This window comes from Peromyscus eremicus, chromosome 4 (assembly GCF_949786415.1).
Source record: "Peromyscus eremicus chromosome 4, PerEre_H2_v1, whole genome shotgun sequence".
Lineage (NCBI taxonomy): Eukaryota > Metazoa > Chordata > Mammalia > Rodentia > Cricetidae > Peromyscus > Peromyscus eremicus.
This window is the reverse complement of record NC_081419.1, coordinates 66,919,972-66,938,974: the sequence shown is the minus strand read 5'-3', so window position 1 is coordinate 66,938,974 and position 19,003 is coordinate 66,919,972. Positions and strand designations below refer to the sequence as shown.

The following is a 19,003-nucleotide window of genomic DNA, read 5'->3' as shown; positions in this document are numbered from 1 at the left end:
GCTGTCACCGGGTCACTGGGATGCGGCTCACACCTATGCCTACAAAGGAAAGCCTGTGGCTCCTGAGACTTTGACTTCCATACTCTGCTCACCTGAAGAATGAGTGTGGGGTATGTGGGGGTGGGGGGACTGTCTCCCTTTCTAGTGCTAATTAGTCTCACAAGTACAGGACGCTGATCTGGAAAACGGCATGCCTGCCGAGATCGATCAAGCAAACGCCTGTATGCTTTCCTGTGGAGGGGACCGTGTCAGACAGGAAACAGCAGCCCTCTGTGACTGCACTGATCTTTTATTGCCCTTACACAATGAGCCAGCCAGAGGGCCTGTCCCCAGTCACCATTTCTGAAGACCGCACACTTTATGTCCCCCAAATCAACAACACTCCTCAGGAGCCGTGAAGTCAGTTTCTGCAGAGCCTACCAGACCCGCCTGGTAGAGCCGCTGACCAGTCGGTCCAGCCTCGGATGTACACACAGACACTCATGAAGTAGCAGAAAGGGTTGCTCCTCCAACTTCCTCCTGGACTTGTGGTACATGGGCTGGCATCCATTTGTACCTGTGACAGAGGCTGCCTTGTGAGTGAACTGAGTGTTCCCCATTTCCTGATAGCCACTCTAGGCCCTGAGTCTCAGGTGATCTGGAATACATACCAAGTCATCTCTGGGGGGCCTTCCTGGTCACTGAGGAACTGTAAGAGGAAAGAAGACAAGCCATGTGTCTTTCCAGTCTTCCAGAAGGCAGGCTCCACCGAACACGCCAGGGTCAGTGCTCTAGCAGCCAGAGGTGCTGTTTGAGCTAGGACAGCAGAACCAAGTCCAGGCCCGGCACTGCCCTGCTTTCTCCCAAGCCCTGGTCCAGCAGGCTCCTCACCTCGCACCTCCAGACGGCACTCACACTGTGCCTCGCCCTGCAAGTTGGTGGCCCTGCAGACATAGACACCCCCATCATAGGGGCAGGGCTTTCTGATCTCCAGGGTCAGTACTCCCTGCTTGCTGAACATACGGAAACGAGCATCTTCTCCCAGGTCCAGGCCGTTCTTGAACCAGGAAATCTTGGGCTGTGTGTCAAGCAAAAGGAGGCAGAGCAGGAGGGCGTCTCAGGAGATGGGGGAGCTGATTCAGAGGGACTATTCGCGTTCCCACTGGAGCACAGACTCAGCCCAAGGCTGAGAATGAACCCAGAGCCAACAATGAGAGCTTAGGTCCTGTTGAGGGGGAAGACTGGAAGACATCCAGAGATGGAGAAAAGACCATAGACAAGCTGGGGAGAGGAGTACCCGAAGGGAGCCTGGGAGACCTGCCTCCTGCAGTCTAGCCCAGGACTTGGAGTCCTCCTTACCTTGGGACTACCCCGCACCGCACAGCAGAGGACAGCGTTATAGCCCGCAATGATGGAGCGGTTTGCCAGGGGCTGGGTGAAGCTTGGGGCCTCAGAGAAGTCCAGGGCCTTATACCTGGGTGGCTCATATGTGATGCCTGTTGGTGACAAGTCTTAGGAGGTCACCCCAAGCCAGGCTGGCTCCCTTCCCTTCCCCAGCTTCCCCACAGTGGGAGTGAGGGTGCAGCACCTGGTCTTGGAATAAAGACAGGCTCCTTGGTGACTGCGGCTTTGTCGCTGGAACCCACCATGTTGTGGCTGAAGACCCGGAAGTAGTAACCGTTGCCAATGATGAGCTCTGATACCACACAGTGAGTGCGGCGGTAATGCTCCAGAACGGTGAACCACTCCTGGAGGATGTGAAGGAAGGGGGGCCCTTGGAGGGGCCTCTGCCTTTCTTGGGTACCCCTTAAGCCTCCACCCCGACTCTGGAGGAAACCAGACTAGTGGGTTAAGCAAGGGGAGGGCTCCTGGAGCTAAGGAAACTCTATGGAGGCCCAGGACCCCAGGCTCACCATGGTCTTCTTGTCAGCTTTCTGCACAGTATAACCCCAGATCTCTGTATTACCATCATCTTGGGGTGGCTTCCACTCCAGAGCCACGTTGAAACCCCAAGTCTCGGTGATCCGGATATCCTGGGGAGGGCTTGGCTTGTCTGCAGGAGACGGATCAGATTGGATCACTGAGCAGAAGCAGGGGGATGCTGGCGTACAGGAGCCCCTTCCCTCAGCCGCCTTCTGCAGGGGCTCTGAGCTGGGTTCCCAGGCTCAAGGTCAGGAGACAAGCGTGCTGAAAGAGATGCTCCAGGGCCACATACCCACGATCTGTAGGACCAGCGTGGCCTTGTCCTCCATGTTCTCAATCCGAACTGTCACCTGGTAGGTGCCTGAGTGGGTGCGGCGGGCAGCCCGGATGAACAAGATGGTGTCTGTGGGGCTGTTTCGGATGCTCACCTCATCACATGCCAATGGCTGCCCCTCTTTAGTCCAGGTCACTTGAGGCCGGGGTTTGCCCTGGGGGAAGATGACCAGCCCAACCTAAGCTCATCTCTCCACAAGGGCTGGCACTATTGAGGCCTCGGGGTTCACAACCCCCAGGAGATACTTCCGTTGTGGTTTCTCCCTTGGGACAGGGAAGGGGTCAACCTACCTGGAAAGGGATGAGGAGGTTCACAGGCTCCCCAACTTTCTTCTGGATGGTCTGCCTCAGGTGTCTGGGCAGTTGGAGCCGTGGTCGTTCTGTGGGCCGAAAGGGGGGTGGCTAAACCAGCGCCTTCTGTAGCCCCAGCCCAAAGCATCCCACAGGTCCATTCTCTCTTGAGGCAGGGCCCAGAGCACCATAGCTGAGAAGAAAGCTGCCCTGGGCCAGACCCTCCTAACCCCCAGCAATTCCAGCGTGCTCAGCACCAGATGCCCACCGAGCCTCCGAATAGTCCTATCATTCTGCTTTGTGGTGTGCGAATGGTTTTCATTTTTTTTTAGATTTATTTATGTGTATGACTGCGTGTGTGTGTGTGTGTGTGTGTGTGTGTGTGTGTGTGTGTGTGTGCCTAGTGCTTGCAGAGGTCAGAAAAAGGCACTGGGTCCCCTGGAACTGGAATTATGAATGGTTATGAGCCATGCATGTGGGTGCTGGAAACCAAATCCTGGTCCCCTGCAAGAGCAGCAAGGGCCCCTAACTGTTAAGTCATCTCTCCAGCCCTGGTTTTGTTTTTCCGAGGAGCTTGTACAACCAAGACTGGCAATAAACCCTTCATCCTCCTGCCTCCACCTCCAAGTTCCAGGATTACAAGTAGATGCCACCAAGTCCAGCTTCACTTCAAGGCAGAGGCGGGAAGCAACTTCTCTGGAGTCACCCATCTTATAAAAATGTAAGTCAAGGCTGCGATTCTAGGCTTTTGGACTCTGCCCAGCACTGTTCAAATTTGTTACTCCTTTCTAACCTGGAGAAGCAATCCTACCTTTGTGGAGGTAAGGAACAGAAGGAAGACAGGTGTGAGTGCCACACGCCTTTAATCCCAGAGGCAGAGGCAGTCTGTAAGTTCGAGGCCAGCCTGGTCTACTAACTCCAGGACAGCCAGGACTACACAGAGAGACCCTGTCTCAAACAACAATAACAAAACAACAGCAGAAGAATGGGAAGTGGATCCCAGCTCACCCTAAATGACCCTGAGAAGCCTCACTGCTCAGATCTGTGGACAATACCTATGTGCTGGAGCTGAGACTCAGAACATGGAAGCTATGGCCTAGATTCTCCCTGGTCCAGAACCAGGGGCTGTTGGAAACCCAAGAGAGCCCAAGGCATAGATGAAGGCCCTGGTCCCTTCTGCCGCTGTCCCTGTCCCTGCCCACTGAAGCCCACGCCTCTGGCAAGGTCTCCATGATTGGCAAAGGGGGGTCAGTGGCAGGTCTTGTAGAAGGCACTCACGCAGTATCTCCTGCACTGTCACCGGCTCCTTGGTGACGACAGGGGCTCCAGGCCCGGCCACGTTGTGTGCCCTCACCCGGAACTGCAGCCGGGCCCCAGTGGGTAGGTCCTTCACCAGCAGGGAGGTGCGCTCTGTCAGCCCCTGCAGAGCGGCTGCCCACTCGGAGCCTGGGTGTGGACATAGATGAGGGAGAGTCCAAAATCACACCTCGCCTCACTCCCCCTTCTGAGGGTGTTGGGGCTGGCCCGGGGATGGGGTACTCACAGCCCTCCTCGCAATACTCCACGCTGTAGCCATCCAGGCCACCTGCCCCCACCCGCTCGGGGGGCCGCCACTTGAGTGACACGGTGGTGTCAGATACATCCTCCACGGTCAGGTGGGTTGGTTCCCCGGGGGGGCCTGGGCAGAGACGGGTAGAGGGGGTCTGAGTGAGCCTGCGCCATGCAGGGAAGCTGCCACTGCTGGCCAGGACCTCGGCTGTTTGCTGCTCTCATAGGAAGGACTTCCCTTCTGCTGGCTCCCAGGGATATTTGGCCTGAATTAAAAGACATCTCGGGATTGACTTGCACACCAAGAACAGTTATAAAACAGGGACACAAAAAGGGGAAAGGAGCCAAGAGAATCCAAGGATGCAGAGAGGACTCGTCTGTCAGCGTGGGAAGTGCTAGAAATGTAAGAGAAAGCCAGAAACCAGTGTGAAATGTGCGAATTTCCTGGCAGTGGATGATTAGGTGAGTTGCACAAACCAGAAAGTAGTTCCTTGATAAAAGGGAAGGCTGGGCCGGGCGGTGGTGGCGCACGCCTTTAATCCCAGCACTCGGGAGGCAGAGGCAGGTGGATCTCTGTGAGTTCGAGGCCAGCCTGGGCTACCAAGTGAGTTCCAGGAAAGGCGCAAAGCTACATGGAGAAACCCTGTCTCGAAAAAAAACCAAAAAAAAAAAAAGGGAAGGCTGGGGTCTGGGGCTATGACTCGTCCATTTTAGAGACTTGTTTCTCTCGCAGAGGACTCAGGTTCAGCCCCCAGCACCCACATGTGGCTCACGTGCTCCTGTAACTCCAGTTCTAGGGGATCCGCTGCCCTCTTGTGGCCTCTGAGGGGGTGGTGTACATGCCTTTAATCCCAGCCTCAGAAAGCAGAGGCAGGTGGATCTCTGTGAGTTTGAAGCCAGCCTGGTCTACATAGAGAGTTCCAGGCCAGCCAGGGCTACGTAAGTAAAATCCTGTCTCAAATCATGGAGGGATGAGACTAGCATTCACCAAAGTGCCCATTCTATCAGCGAGGTGACCCTGAGGTCATTTAACTTGTCCAGACTGAGTTTCCTCAAGGCAGGTTATCCCGGACAGCACTAGAGCCCAGGCATGCAAAGGCCTGGCGCAGAGGTTGCTATCAGCTAAGGTTGCTACCATCTGCCCTGCCCCCTTGGCCCAGGTTGTTCTGGGGGTCGAGCATGTTCACCAATAGGCATGAAGGGTTGAGAGGCAGGGCTGGGCCTGGACATTCCCACAGCATTGACTGCGTAGACTCTCATCTCGTAGGCTACCCCCTCGATCATGCGCCTCGCCTCGTGGCTCAGCTCCCGCAGCAGGTCGAAGTTGAGCCTCATCCACCTGTAGCTCTTTTTCTTCTTGCGCTCCAAGATGTAGCCTGAGAGAGGAGAGGAGAGCTCGGTCTGTGCCCAGTCCTTTGGATGCCAGCTGCCCTTGCTGTCCCTGGGCCCTGACACTCACCCAGGACCGGCTGCCCACCATCGTAGGCCGGCGGTTCCCACTGCACCGTACAGGAGTCCTCGCCCACGTTGCTGATCTTGGGGGCCGCAGGAGCATCTGGCACATCTTGATGGGGAAGAGGGACCACGTCAGCTATGTATGTCCCCTTCTCTTCGCCACCCCAGCCAGTACCAGCCATCTGCTCCCACCGCTGCCAGAGCCAAAGCAATCTAAGGTCGATTATGTCACCATCCACCATCTTACCACACTGTCCCTTTCCACCTCACGTACCAGCTCCAGTCGGCTACATCCACCTGACCCCACCCAGCCCTCCAGAACACGGTGATTGTCCCATGCCCGTTTCTCATAGAGAACGATCAATGTCACAGTGACATTGTACACACCCATCTCCCCTTCAAGCACGGCTCCTCTCAGGCATAAAGAAGTCCCAATCATTACCACTGCCTAATTCAGAGTGTCCCTGTGATAACTGCTGAGTAACTAAATGAGTGAATGGATGGTCACTCCCCCGCCCCCCAACCCCCACCCCGTGCTGTCCTGTGTTTTCTGGCCTCACCGATGACCTTGACCGTGAGGTTGACTTGGTCCTCTCCCACAGGGTTCTTCACCGTGACCGTGTAGACTCCCTCGTCTTCTTTCTCTGCCCCTTCAACTGTGAAGACGCTGCGGTCTTTGGTGGTCTCCACACGGACCCGGCCCTCAGTCTCACACAGCAGCTGAAAGGGAGAGAGAGTTGGGGACCCAAGTCAGACCTGAGCCTGTACGGCAGCCATCAGCCCTTCAGGGAGAGGGAAGTTCAGTGCAGGGTCTGTGGAAGTGGTGGGGGCAGAGCCTGGTGGAAACTGTACCCCTGTAAGTGACGAGTTCAAAAATTTCAAGGCAACGCCATAGGCAGGACACAGGCAAGGGCTCAGACTCTAGTCAGGTTTTATCAGGAACCTAGACTCTGTGTGCCTCAGTTTTCCTATCTGTCAAATGGGAAGAACGTGACCCCACAAAGCTATTGTGAGGCTCCAGAAAGACCACGGGTATTCAGACCTTGAGAAAAGGCAGAGCTGGACCATGCCAGGCAGCTGCACTCGCCGCTGAGTGCTGGGGAAGCCACTCTCTCCCTAGTTGGGAGGAGGCACTTAGCCAAGGTCAGCTCTGGAGGCACACAAGCTTTCAGAGAGCCAGAAGTGCTGTGCCGGTTGTTGGGGGAGAAAGGCTACCAATGGTCTTACCCGACACTGGACCCTGCATGCCAAGATATCAGCCTGCCAGGCAAGCGTGCACCAGTGCACTGGCATGACTGTTAGGGGGAAGCTCTGCTCTCTGTCAGGACATGAGGCCTGCTCCACAGCCGGGAGTGCCATGCCTGGTACTGTAATGCTGGTCAAAAGCCCATGGCGGAGGCGGTCACAGGCCCTAGAATTGGGCCTGCTATTGTTATTTTATTAAATGGTCATGTTGTCGAATTGTCTTATCTTTTTACCCACAGACCCGGCCAGTCTCAACCTTAGTCGAGAAGCTTCTTTTTGCAGCAGATAGCAAGCAATCAAGACAGAGATGCGAAAAAAAAAAAAAAAAAATCAGTGCTGCGAATAAGAGAGCGAACGTTCGGCCTTGAGTCAGACATCTCTGTCAACCACGCTCCCCTTCCCCAAAGCTCAGGGAACACCTTAAGAGCCAGAGAATGGAGAGGAGTGCCATGAAACACTATCTTCTGGCCACGCCGCAGCCGTAGCAATCATGAGCGCTCAGCAGCTGTGATTGCCTGAACTTGATAAAGCCAGCTGAAAGTCTGTCTAGGCAAGGAGGAGCTCTCCCAGCCCCACCCTGCACCGAGGCACTGTTGTTACACAGGCTGGTGGTGATAGCTGCTGGCGGGGTGTGGGGGGGAGCGCGGGTGTCCACTGGTAGGTTGGTTGCCCACACTCCAGTGGACAGTCCCACACCTATGCATTTATTGGCAGCACTAATTGAACTTAGTGGGTTAGAGCAACAAAAAACTGAGCACTCCTGAGGCAGAGGCAAGTGGATATCTGAGTTTTGAGGCTAGCCTGGTCTGTATGGGGAGGTCCAGGTCAGCCAGGGCCGCATAATGAGACCCAGTCCAGAAGAAGAAAAGGAGGAGGAGCTGGGAAGAGGGATAGTGGGAGCTGGATGGCTGAAATGATAGATATGCCCATATTTCATTGTGTATATGTATGAAATTCTCAAGAACAAAGGAAAATTATTAATAAAAAGAAGAAGGGGAGAATGAGGCAGGGATCCAGGAACCATTCTAGTTACAATGACTTCCCAGCAAAGTCAAGGACACCAACACCTTGGTAGGGGTCTGGCAGTTCCCTATCTACGTTCATTGTTCCTCAGGGTGGATACTGCGTATGTTGAGAAGAGTGAGGACCACGAGCCACAACCTGGCTTCAGTCTTACCTTCTTATCAAACACCCACTCTTCATCTGCACCTGCGTCTTCTGGGGCATCAGGGGGTGGCCCAGCTGGGGCCTTCTTCCCCTGAAAATAGGACAGAGTGGAATTAGGGGTAGAGGTGTGGCGTCAGCTTTCCTTCCCCGCCCCCCATGCCTCCCACCATGCTCTGCCTGCTGGCCAGTGGGGGGCCTCTGTGCTCTCAGGGAATGGAGCTTGTACCTTCGGGGTGGGGTGGGGTATGGAACAGAGCCTAGCACTCATCTGGTCCCACACATCCATCATAAAGATAGGGAAACTGAGGCAGGAACCACAGTACCTGTGTGACAACCTTCTGCCAGACCACAGTGGGAGCAGGGTCCCCAGAAATAGGGACATCCAGGCGTAACTTGTTCCCAGCAACAACCACAATGGTGTCTGGTGTGCTGCCGGGACAGTCCAAGTGGATCTTGGGAGGTTCTGCAAGGGGAAGTACAGTTCAGAGAAAAGGAAGGGGGCCAGGCCCACAAATGTGGCAGAAGAGGTGCTCAGGTCACTTGGTGGCTGCTAGGAGCTCATGTCCCTGACTGTTGGTTCTTATCATTTTCATCTAGGTATAGTTTACATACAATGAAAAGCACAAATTTTAGCATAGTTAGTCCTGTAGGGTTTTTGTTTTGTTTTAAGACAGGGTCTCAGCCGGGCGTGGTGGTGCATGCCTTTAATCCCAGTACTCAGGAGGCAGAGGCAGGTGGATCTCTGTGAGTTTAAAGCCTGGTCTACACAGTGAGCTCCAGGACAGCCAGAACTATATAGAGGGACCCTGTCTCAAAAGAAAGAAAGAAAGAAAGAAAGAAAGAAAGAAAGAAAGAAAGAAAGAAAGAAAGAAAGAAAGAAAGACAGGGTCTTGATAGTTTATCCCAGGCTAGCCTCAAACTAGATCTTTCTGCCTCAGCCGCCCATGAATTGCTCAGGGTCTATGGGAAGGCATGGGGAGCAAACTGCACCTCAGTGTGGTACCCACCGTTGTGATCATAAGATGTGCCATTAGCCTGACGGCTTTACTATTGTTTGTGCACACGCATGGCGCAGAGGGCGGACATGCCATGGTGTGCATGTGGTCAGAGGACAATTGTGTGGAATCATCACTGCTCTCCATCTACCTTTATGTGAGTTCTGGGGACTGAACTCAAGCCCCAGGCTTGTGTGGCCAAGCCTTTTCCTGTTTAAGCCTTCTCACTGGCCCAGTCGTGAGACACTGAACAAATATATATATGCCCGGGTAACTGCCAACCCAAACAAGATCTAGAACTTTTCACCATGACCTGGAAGTTCTTAGGGAAGCTTATAACATTCTGGTCACCACGTATCACATCTCACCCACTGTGTCTGGGGGGATACCAGATGTCCCACCAGAAAAAAAAAGGGGGGCACACAAGTCGGGAGAATTTTTGTTAAACAGGTCCAAGGGAGTCTTTACCACAAGATTTTTGGGGCCTTCCACACACTAGCTCACCTTCTGAGCCAACAGGTGGTTGGTGTTCAGTATTTCCAAACGTACTCCACCCTGAGCACTTTGTCACATGCATTAACGTGTTGAGTGACCCCACTTTGGACAGCACTGAGCTGGGGAAAGCCCTAGCCTGAGTTAGTCTCCTAAAGCTAGGATTCTGAAATGCCCAATTAAATCTTAGTGTCAAAGAAAAAAAAAGGTGCCAGGCGCTGATGGCGCATGCATTTAATCCCAGCACTCAGGAGGCAGAGGCAGGCGGATTTCTGAGTTCAAGGCTAGCCTGGGCTACAGAGTGAATTCTAGGACAGCCAGGGCTACACAGAGAAACCCTATCTTGGGGTGAGGAAAGGGGGGGGAGGGCAGGAGAGATGGCTCAGAGGTTAAGAGCACTGGCTGCTCTTCCAGAGGACCCGAGTTCCATCCCCGGCACCCACATGGTGGCTCACAAGCACCCGTAATGGGATCTGGTGCCCTCTTCTGGCCTGCAGGCACACATACAGGCAGAACACTGTATACACAATAAATAAATCTTGAAAAAAAAAAGTACGTCAAAAAAAAAAAAAAAAGAGAGAGGTGCACTAACACCTCATGCTGGTGACACCATCCCTGTGAAGGACGCACTGTCACCTGAGTAAATCAGGGCTGAAAGGGACAGCTCAGCTGGCAAAGCCAGATGAGTTCAGTGCCCAGAACCTGAATGGAAAAGCCAGATGTGCAAAGATGTGCACATGTAATCCCAGCACTGGAGAGGTGGAGACAGGTGGATTCCTGGGGCTCAATGGCCAGCCAACCTCACTTAATCAGAGGACCCCAGGTCCCAGTGAGGGCCCCACAGAATGAATGGTACCTGAGGAATAACACTCAAGGTGGACTCGACTCCACATGCACCCCCACGCGTGTGCATGCACATAAATTCACCCGCACGTACATAAATATGCACAAAGAATTTGAAGCCAGAGAGGTTATGATCACCCTATGGTCATGTGTGGTGGAGCTGGGTTGTGCTGGCTAGATATGTCACTTGACACAAGCTATAGTCATCTGAGAAGAGGAAGCCTCGATTGAGAAAAACGCCTCCCTAAGATCGGGATGACGGCCAGCCTGTAGGGCGTTTTCTTAGCGATGGATGGGGGAGGGCCCAGCCCATTGTGGGTGGTGCCATGCCCTGGGCTGGAGATCCTGGGTTCTATAAGAAAGCAGGCTGAGCAAGCCACGGGGAACAGCCAGTAAGCAGCACCCCTCCATGACCTCTGCATCAGCTCCTGTCTCCAGGTTCCTGTGCTGTTTGGGTTCCTGTCCTGACTTCCTTCAGTGATGGACTACAATATGGAAGTGTAAGTCGAATAAACCCTCTCCTCCCCCAAGTTGCTTTTGGGTCACTATGTTTTGTCACAGCAATAGAAACCGAAGACATAGGTCTTAGGTCCTATTCCAAGGCCTTTGCCATCCCTGTCTCTGGAGTGGAAGGGGTTGGGATGGGGTGTGGGGACTGAGACAGCACAGAAGGGTCCCAAGACTCACCCTGCCTGGGCACAAAGTCAATCTTGACCTCTGTAAGAAAAGAAGAGCAAGAAACACTCAGGGAAAGGGAGGGCCCAGCCACAGGGCATGCTGGCCTTGCGTGCACACACATACACACACACACACACACACACACACACACACACACACATACACACACACACACACACACACACATACACACATACACACACATACACACATACACACACACACACACACACACATACACACACACACACACACACACACACACACACACACACACACGCAGTGCTAGCTCACCCATGAAGTGGAGCTTGGCAGACAGATTGCAGGCAAATCCTTCGGGCACAAAGCTGTAGTCAGCCTCGTCGGCAGGTGTGACATCGTCAATGGTCAGTTTGTGGACCCTGAAGGGCAGTGGAAACTCAAGGGACCCTACTGGGTCACACAGTCCTGACCTCTCTCTCCACACACCCCCAACTACAGGAGACTGTGCCTTACCCTACCTCCTTGGTGTCCTGATATTTTAAAACGTGGTTTCTGTCTCTAGTTTCGTGGTTTCCAGCCCCCTCCTGTGTTCCCTGAGGTCAACAGGGCAGAAATGATGTCTGCACAGGGGCATCCCCATGGCGGGGCCCTTGGAGACAGGCAAATGCTGATCTGGATAATCTCTGTGAACTGGAGCCCAGCACGGCCCCCAGAGGCTCTGGGAGGAGCCAGCTCCGCCTCCTCAGTGGCCTCCTGCCTGGTCTGGTCACAGTTGGGGCAATGGCAGGGCACCTGGCCCTGTGTGTGTCCCACACTCTTTCCCGGTACCTCTGCCCTCTGTCTTACGGGACTCTCCCGATGTGATTTCCTCTCATGTCTGTCCCCTCGATTTTGTCTCCCGTCTCTCTCTCCCCATCATGAACTGTCTATGTCTCTCTTCAGCCTGTCTCTCTCACTCACCGCCCTATATGGGACACCTTTATGCGGCTGTCAGGCACCAGCTCCTTCCCGTTCTTCAGCCACACGCCACGCACGTTCTCATCCGAAACTTCACACTTAAACACAGCCTGGTCCTTGGCGCCGACTGACAGGTCTGCGATGCTTTGGTACACCTCCAGCTTCTTTTCTGGGGGACAGATAGAGCCTATGAGCTAAGGAGGAGTGTGGATGCAGTGTGGACCTTTGTGGGGGCATGTGGGCTCGCAGGCAGTGATGTGCAGGCGTCTGGTCAGGTATGTGCATTTGCGTGACATATATGTGTGCCTAAACTCGGGGTGACGCTGACCAGGCCCACCTGACCCTCCAACACTCCACAGTGCTCACCTCAGCACACTCGTTTTACAGATAGGAAGATGGGGTTCAAGGTATCAAAGACTAGCCCAAAGCCTGTTCCCTCCATGTGGCCAGCCAGGCTTGGGCTGGGGGCCCTCACCTTGCACAATGAGCTCAGCCAGTGCCTGGCCCCCGCTGGTGCGTACTGCGTAGTGTCCGGCATCCTCCAGTGTCGCCTCGTTGATGATCAGGTGGTGCTTCCGCCCATCCTTCTTGAACCGGTATTTGAAGGTCTCCTCACGAGTCAGCTCCACCCCATCCTTCAGCCTGCCAGACATGGGACAGTGTCTCCTCTGGGCATGTCCCCATCCTCCAGCCCTGCCTCACACCCCCCACTTCTGCACTCACCATTTGACCTGGGCCCCTTCTTCTGACACCTCACACTCGAACTCCACACGCTGTCCTACCATCACCAGCTGGTCCTCCAGGGACCGCGTGATCAGCACCGGGGGCTCTGTCCAAGGAGGAACAACATGAGGGCTGGTCCCCTCTGGCCTCTCTTCCTCTCGGGGTTCCCCTGGTCCCGGGCCCACCTTTGACAAAGAGCTCTGTGCTGCATTTCTCACCCCCCACCACACATTGGTAGGCTGCATCGTCAGCCAGTGAGCATTGGCTGATGGTCAGGGTGCGCTTGGAGCCAATGGACTCGAAGATGTACCTGGGCAGTACAACAAGGCGTTATCAGGAGGGCCATGGACACCCCTTCCTAAGCTTGGTGCCCTTCACAAACCCCACACCTGCTTCAAGATGTCAAGGAGGAGACTTACTTGCTATGGAACAGAAGGGGCCATTGCAGAGTTCCACGTAGAAGGAAGTGATACACAGAGAGAAAGAGAGATGGGCTAGGTCAAACGGCCTGGGATTAGACCCCGAGGGTGGGAGGGAATGGCGGGAGATACACATGGGGACCAGGAGCCAGAGCCAGGGAGATCTCACAGAAAGAGACAGGGCGGTGCAGCTCTCCCCTAACCCCAGTGCCCAGGACCCCGCCCCACCCCCACCGCACCTGCCACTCATCTGGATCTCCTGTCCGTTCTTCAGCCACTTGACCTCAGCATCTGGGTCGGCCAGTTCCACAGTAAGCCGGATCTTGTGGCCCTTGTTTACCTGGTAGGCCGGCTCCAGCTTCTTCTGAAAGGCTGAACACCACACCTCAGCCTGGCTGCCCCTGGTGCCCACACGTTCCCCCAGGGACCAGCCACAGCAGCCATAGCAGCTGCCTGCATCTTCCACGCCCTGCTCTGTATCCCTGCCACACCCTCTGGGTTTCCATGGTGACCTCATCTTCTCATCTCTGTTCTGTGTCTGTCCATCCCTTTGTCTGTCTCCACCCTGTCTTCCTTGAGGGTCTTTCTAGCTGCTCAGCTCTTGGCAAGGTTAGGGGCATCCAGCAAGATGGAAGCTTGTCATGAGAACTAGGAAGGTGACACATGCCCTTCCTCTCCCTCTTGTTAACACCAAGTCTCACTTTAGCGTCCCTCCCAGCTTCCCTCCTTCAGGGCTGCCATGGCCCAGTCCTCAAGGCCATTATCAGAGGTCTCACGTTGCAGGGAGAGGTGGTGAGTGACCTAAGGCCACCAGCTCCACTGGTCTGCGGTAAGGAGGAGTCTAGCGCTCGGGGCCACCTCACAAATGCCTCCCCTTGCAGCCATGTTGGTAAAACCAGAGCTACGGCTGAAGGACTGAGCAAGCCCTTAAATACTCAGGCTAGGCCCGGAGACAGCTGCAGGGGAACACTGGCGCCCAGTGCTCTGGAGCTTTGAGCTAGTTCCTTAGTGTTTCCTCACTTGTCAAAGTGAACTGAAAATACTTGCTGCACGGTGGTGCTGTTGGGAGAATTCAATTAGGCAATTACGTAAAACACGCTCTACCTCGTTTAACTATTAATCAGATCTTTCTGCTACCAGTACTCTGTCTTGCCCCCAAGGGCCCCCTCTGCCCAGTCTGCAAGCTTTTGTGTGGTGCTCTCTGATCTAGCCACTGTCCTTTGTTGGGGGCCAGCTGGCACGACCTCGTCTCCCATGTGGGGGAAGGGCTAACCTGTGCTCTTCTTTTCGTCATGCTTCATGCCCTTGAGCCTCTTCAGCATGCCGCGCAGATCTGTGACTCCGTGCTGGAAGGCGATGCGCTCATACTCTGATGGCGGCGCCTGTCTCAGGATCTCCCACACGTCCTCCTCAGCAGGTGCCTCCAGCTTTGAGTCCCTGTGCCCCACAGCCCACTGGGAAGCTCAAGGCAGTCCCTCCTGCCCCTTCCTGGGGTGGGGGTTCCTGGATACAGGAACCTGCCTGCCTCTGCCCCCCTCCCTTCCGTTCCTTTCCATCCCCTCCTCCCAGTCTACAGGCCAAGGAGTCTTGGGGGTTGAACTAGGGTGGGCTCTGAGGTTGCCCAGGCGCTTACCTCCGGAAACTGCTGCTCCAGACGAGGAAGAAAGGACAGGGACATGTTAGAAGTCTGGGCACCTCCCTGCCAAGACTGGGGTCCTCCCCAGGGCCTTCACTTCCTTCCTCTTCCCAACACTGTGCTCCTACTTTTCAGGGCAGGCCCCCCAATCTTCTTAATATCGGACAGAGTATGGGGTCACCCTGAGGTGTGTGTTTCACCAAACCCCGGAAGAAAGGGTGCATACCCCCAAAGCCAGCATCTTGCCCCAGGGGCTCCCAAACCCATTCCTTACTCTCTGGGCAGGAGCAGCGGCAGCGGCCGTGAAGGGTGGGTAGGGAGAGAGAAAGGGAAGACAGAAAAAAAATAAAGTCAGGGGGGGACCAGGTCCTCATTGCTACAGCTTTGGGGATCCTCTTCCAACTTCCTGGGTCCTCAGAGTCTACAGAAATGATCTACTGTCGACTCTATGTGGGGCTTTGAGGGGTACACCGAGGATGGTTGTCAGGACAAAACTCCTTTCCACACTGGGGTCCCCCCACTTGACACGGAAACCAGCTCAGAGAGGCGCTTCATCTTGGGCAGGGCCGCACAGCTGGGAAGCCTCAGTGCCGTGTCTTCCTCCCTGCCCTGGAAGATGGGACCCACAGACTCACCTCTTCTTCAGCAAGGAACTGAAGTCCAAAGTCCCAGCCTCTTCATGGCTATCACTATGGAAAGAGGACCCCATGAGGCTTCTGGAGGGCTGGAAGGGGCTTCGGGGGTGGGGTGGAGTAGGAGGAAGGAGCACAGCCAGATGGGGCTCCCACCCATCTCAGGTACAGCTGGGGTCTGTGGATGGGGCAGATGAGGACAGGACAGGGTACCTGGTTCTCCGACCTGCTCCAGCCAGGCTCCTGTGGGGTTAGACAGTGTCTTCAATGACCCAGGGCAGGTTTGTCCCGCCCCACGCAGACTTCAGCTCTGACCCCCACAGGTCCCTATATAAAACTTCAAGGGGACTCGGCCTCTCACACGGGCCTCCCCCAAGTCCTGAGGAAAGAGCGGCACTCACGTGCGGCGGAAAGCTGATCTCAGGTCCAAGTCTGCAGAGCCCATGGCCTCTGTGTACAAAGAGAATGGAGTGATGGGGTTGCTCAGAGGAGGCCGCAGGACTCCACCTTCTCAACTTGTCCCAGGGTCCACGTCCAGAGAGGTGGGTCAGTTTATCATCCCAACCTCCACAGTGGGCCGTCCTTCCCTTCCACTCACCACCCTGCTCACATTCAAAGCGTGTCAGGCAGGGTCACAGACAACGGAAGCAGAGGCCTGCCCTTGATCTGTGTCTAAGCCTCCTGTGACCCCCTCACACCCTGGGCGATGGGCACTGGACATGTGGTCAGCTCTGCTACCTAGCCACGGCTAGTCACCCTCTTTAGTGTTGGCAGACAGAGACAAACCCAAGGGACCAGGACCCATGAAGGCCACAAAATCAGAGCAGACACAGGGCCTCTCTTACCATGGACAGTGAGGTTGAAGTTGCAGCTGTCGAATTTGTCCTTGGTAGACACCTCACAGCGGTAGCCCCCAGCAGAAGTGGCCTGAGCATCTGTGATGTGCAGCTCAAACAAGTAGACCTGTGGGCAGGGGATGGAGGAAGTCGGGTAGGAGAGGCCCTGCATTCCTGAAGAGAACGGGAGTGGTGAAGCCTGCCGACCTCGCCTCTCAGGGTTAACACATTCGGAGCTTTTGTATAATTTATAGAAAGGATCCACTTCTCAAGACCCATGACTGGCACTGGCAGGCACCTGACCGTGATAAAATTCCAAGATGGCTGACTTAGCTGTCTTGTACAGTGTTGAGCTGAACACTCCAGCTCTACCCTGCCTCCCTAGGCCCTGTGCTCCAGAGCTCTCGTGCCCCTGACCAGGGGTCCCACCTTGCTGGCTCGGTCGTAGCTGTCATGGAGCTGCAGGTGCTGGCCCACCTTGCTGCTCAGGTCCACCCACTTGCCCTTGAACCACTTGACCCCAGGCGGTTTCAGGAGGCTGGCCCCAGCCACGCGGGCTGAGAAGACAATGCTGCCCCCTGTAGGAGAGAGGAGACAGGCTGAACTTGGGGTGCTCTGGAGCTTCGTTCCCCTAACACCCCTGAGCACAGAAACCTCCACTCACCCACAGTCACCTCGCCATCCTGTGGCCGCATCAGAAAAAGGCCAATCGGGTCATCGGGGGCTCCCTGACTTTCTGGGGCTGAGCCTTCCGGGGTTACTGAGACTGATCCTGAGAAAGAAGGCCTTTGAGACCTGTCCTGGGACACCCTCCTCCTGTCCCACGTTACCCAGCCCCCTTCACCTTCAGGACTTGGGACGTTTCCTTCCAACTCAGTGGCTGGAGCTGGGACTTCTCTGGGAGCTCCAGGGGCCTCCTCAGGGGTGGGAGCAACTTCAGGCTCTGCCTTCTCTGGAGGGGCTGAGGGGGGGCGTGGCACAATTTCTAACCAGAGACTCCACATACACCCCCTCTTAGACATCAGACCTGTGTCCCACAGCGCCTAAGACGCATCTCACTTGTATACAGTGTCCCCCCACTTTCAGCCACCGGGCTCACATGAAGGAGAGGCGCTGGCCTGCATTTCCTCCTCTCACCCTTACAGCCCACCTGTTCCATGTCCAGGTTTCTGCTCTGAACAGCTCTGAGTCCATCTACTGTCCTCTTCCAGGCTCTGGCCTTGACCCAGCATGCACCCCTCACCCTTACCCCAGGCTCTTAGGATTCCCTGCCAACACACATAGCTAGCCAAGTCCCCATCTGAGTGTGACCATCACTGTGGGTCTGCTACAGGAGAGGACTTCCTAGGTGGCCTTTACATTTCCCCACCTCCACAATTCGGACAGAGCTGCAGTCACGGCTAATGCGCAGAGAGATCTTGGTGCGGAAGAGGCCGTTTGGGGCTTACAGCATCCCCAGGGCAAAGGCGAGCCTCCAGGATCCATTCCCTCCTCAGGGCTACGGCGGAAGTTCAAGCCTTGGGGAAAAGGTCAGCACGCTCTTACCTGCCTCGGTGACCTTGAGGTCAAACTTGACCTTCGAGGAGCCTGCAATGACCGCATAGGAGCCCTGGTCCGCAGGGCCCGCATCTCGGACGGTCAGCGTGTGCCGCTTGCCCTCCGCCGCCACACCGTACTTGTCACCCGCACCGAGGTCGCTGCCGTCCCGCTGCCACCGCACCTTCACGCCTGCCCGTTCCGTCTCGGCCTCGAACACGGCCGCGCTGCCTGCGGACACCTCCGCCGACCGTGGCTTCTTGATGAAGGCTGACACTGAAGAGCCAGATGGAGGCTTCAGCGGCCGGGCTCCCTGCTACCCCATCCCGGCCACCCTTCTTCAAAAAGACTGTGGTGAGCACGCTCCAAGCCTCTCGTTAATGCTCCAGCAGTTCCACGGAGGAGGTGCGGCCATATTTATGTCTCAGGGGAGGAGCGGTTAAGTGACGCAAGATCACAGACGGAAGAGCCAGGCTGTTGTCCTAACCACCACACAGGTCATTCCTACCTTGGATTCTCTCCCTCCTGTCTAGGAACCCCAGTGATAGCCCAGCCCCCCTCTCCCACCATGGGGCCCTTGGCACACCCTCCCACCCTACACCCCTGAACTCTGCCTACTTGGAATATAGCTAAATTTGTCCCCTGAGAGCTTCAGACTAAGAATGAGTGACAGAGATAACGCCAGCCTGGGAGCAGCGGGGGGGCTGGGGGTTGGATCCCCCCCCCCCCCCCCCCCCCGTGACCTCTGCAAGGGCACAGGCCTGGCCAGGCCCTGGGCTACAGTCTCTGTTCTTGGCCGGTTCTTTTCCAGAGAAAAGGAAATGTCCCCCCACGTCTGGAGTCAGGCATGGTATGAGCACCCTAGGGGTTCGGGCTCATGTGGCAGACATTCAAAGTGGAAATGACCACTACCCCCAACACTGTACATTCAGAAACTGAGACCAGAAGGTGCTCAGGGGCTCAGTGAGCTGGCTCCAGGTGGCCTAAACTTGGCCTTCCTGAATGGAGGACCCTGGCTGAAGAAGAAATGGGTCAAGATAGAATGGGGTGTTAACCTGGGTCGTTCCTAACTTAGTGAAGTCTCCTCTCAGTGGCCCTGACACGGAAGGAATGGGAAAAGAAGCTGAGGAGCAGACAGAGGCCAAAGAAGACTATTCTGGCCCTTCCTGGGACCTAGAGGCCTCGTCCTCATCAGGGCCTACCCTGCCCCAGAGTCAGACTCAAACCCACGCATGGACCTAGAGGCCTCGTCCTCATCAGGGCCTAGCCCTGCCCCAGAGTCAGACCCAAACCCATGCATGGAGCTACCTGTTTTTTTCCCTGGCTCAGGCAT

At 55.5% G+C, this 19,003-nt stretch overlaps 1 protein-coding gene across 1 annotated transcript; it reads right to left on the bottom strand.

Annotated features, from left to right (window-relative positions):
• Positions 1–157: 157 nt before the first annotated feature.
• On the bottom strand, positions 158–19,003 carry Mybpc3 (myosin binding protein C3). Its single transcript, XM_059258901.1, has 33 exons — positions 18,979–19,003; positions 17,680–17,946; positions 16,979–17,095; positions 16,799–16,906; positions 16,564–16,712; positions 16,144–16,261; positions 15,700–15,748; positions 15,512–15,541; positions 15,302–15,355; positions 14,664–14,678; positions 14,304–14,467; positions 13,270–13,402; positions 13,031–13,033; positions 12,797–12,921; positions 12,612–12,717; positions 12,364–12,530; positions 11,892–12,057; positions 11,244–11,350; positions 10,959–10,988; positions 8,265–8,404; positions 7,952–8,032; positions 6,090–6,249; positions 5,534–5,638; positions 5,262–5,450; positions 4,070–4,204; positions 3,805–3,972; positions 2,527–2,615; positions 2,195–2,390; positions 1,893–2,032; positions 1,568–1,727; positions 1,339–1,475; positions 871–1,057; positions 158–231 (listed from the first exon to the last, which is right to left on the bottom strand). Exons 1-33 carry the CDS (start codon positions 19,001–19,003, stop codon positions 158–160), a joined length of 3,894 nt encoding a protein of 1,297 aa, XP_059114884.1.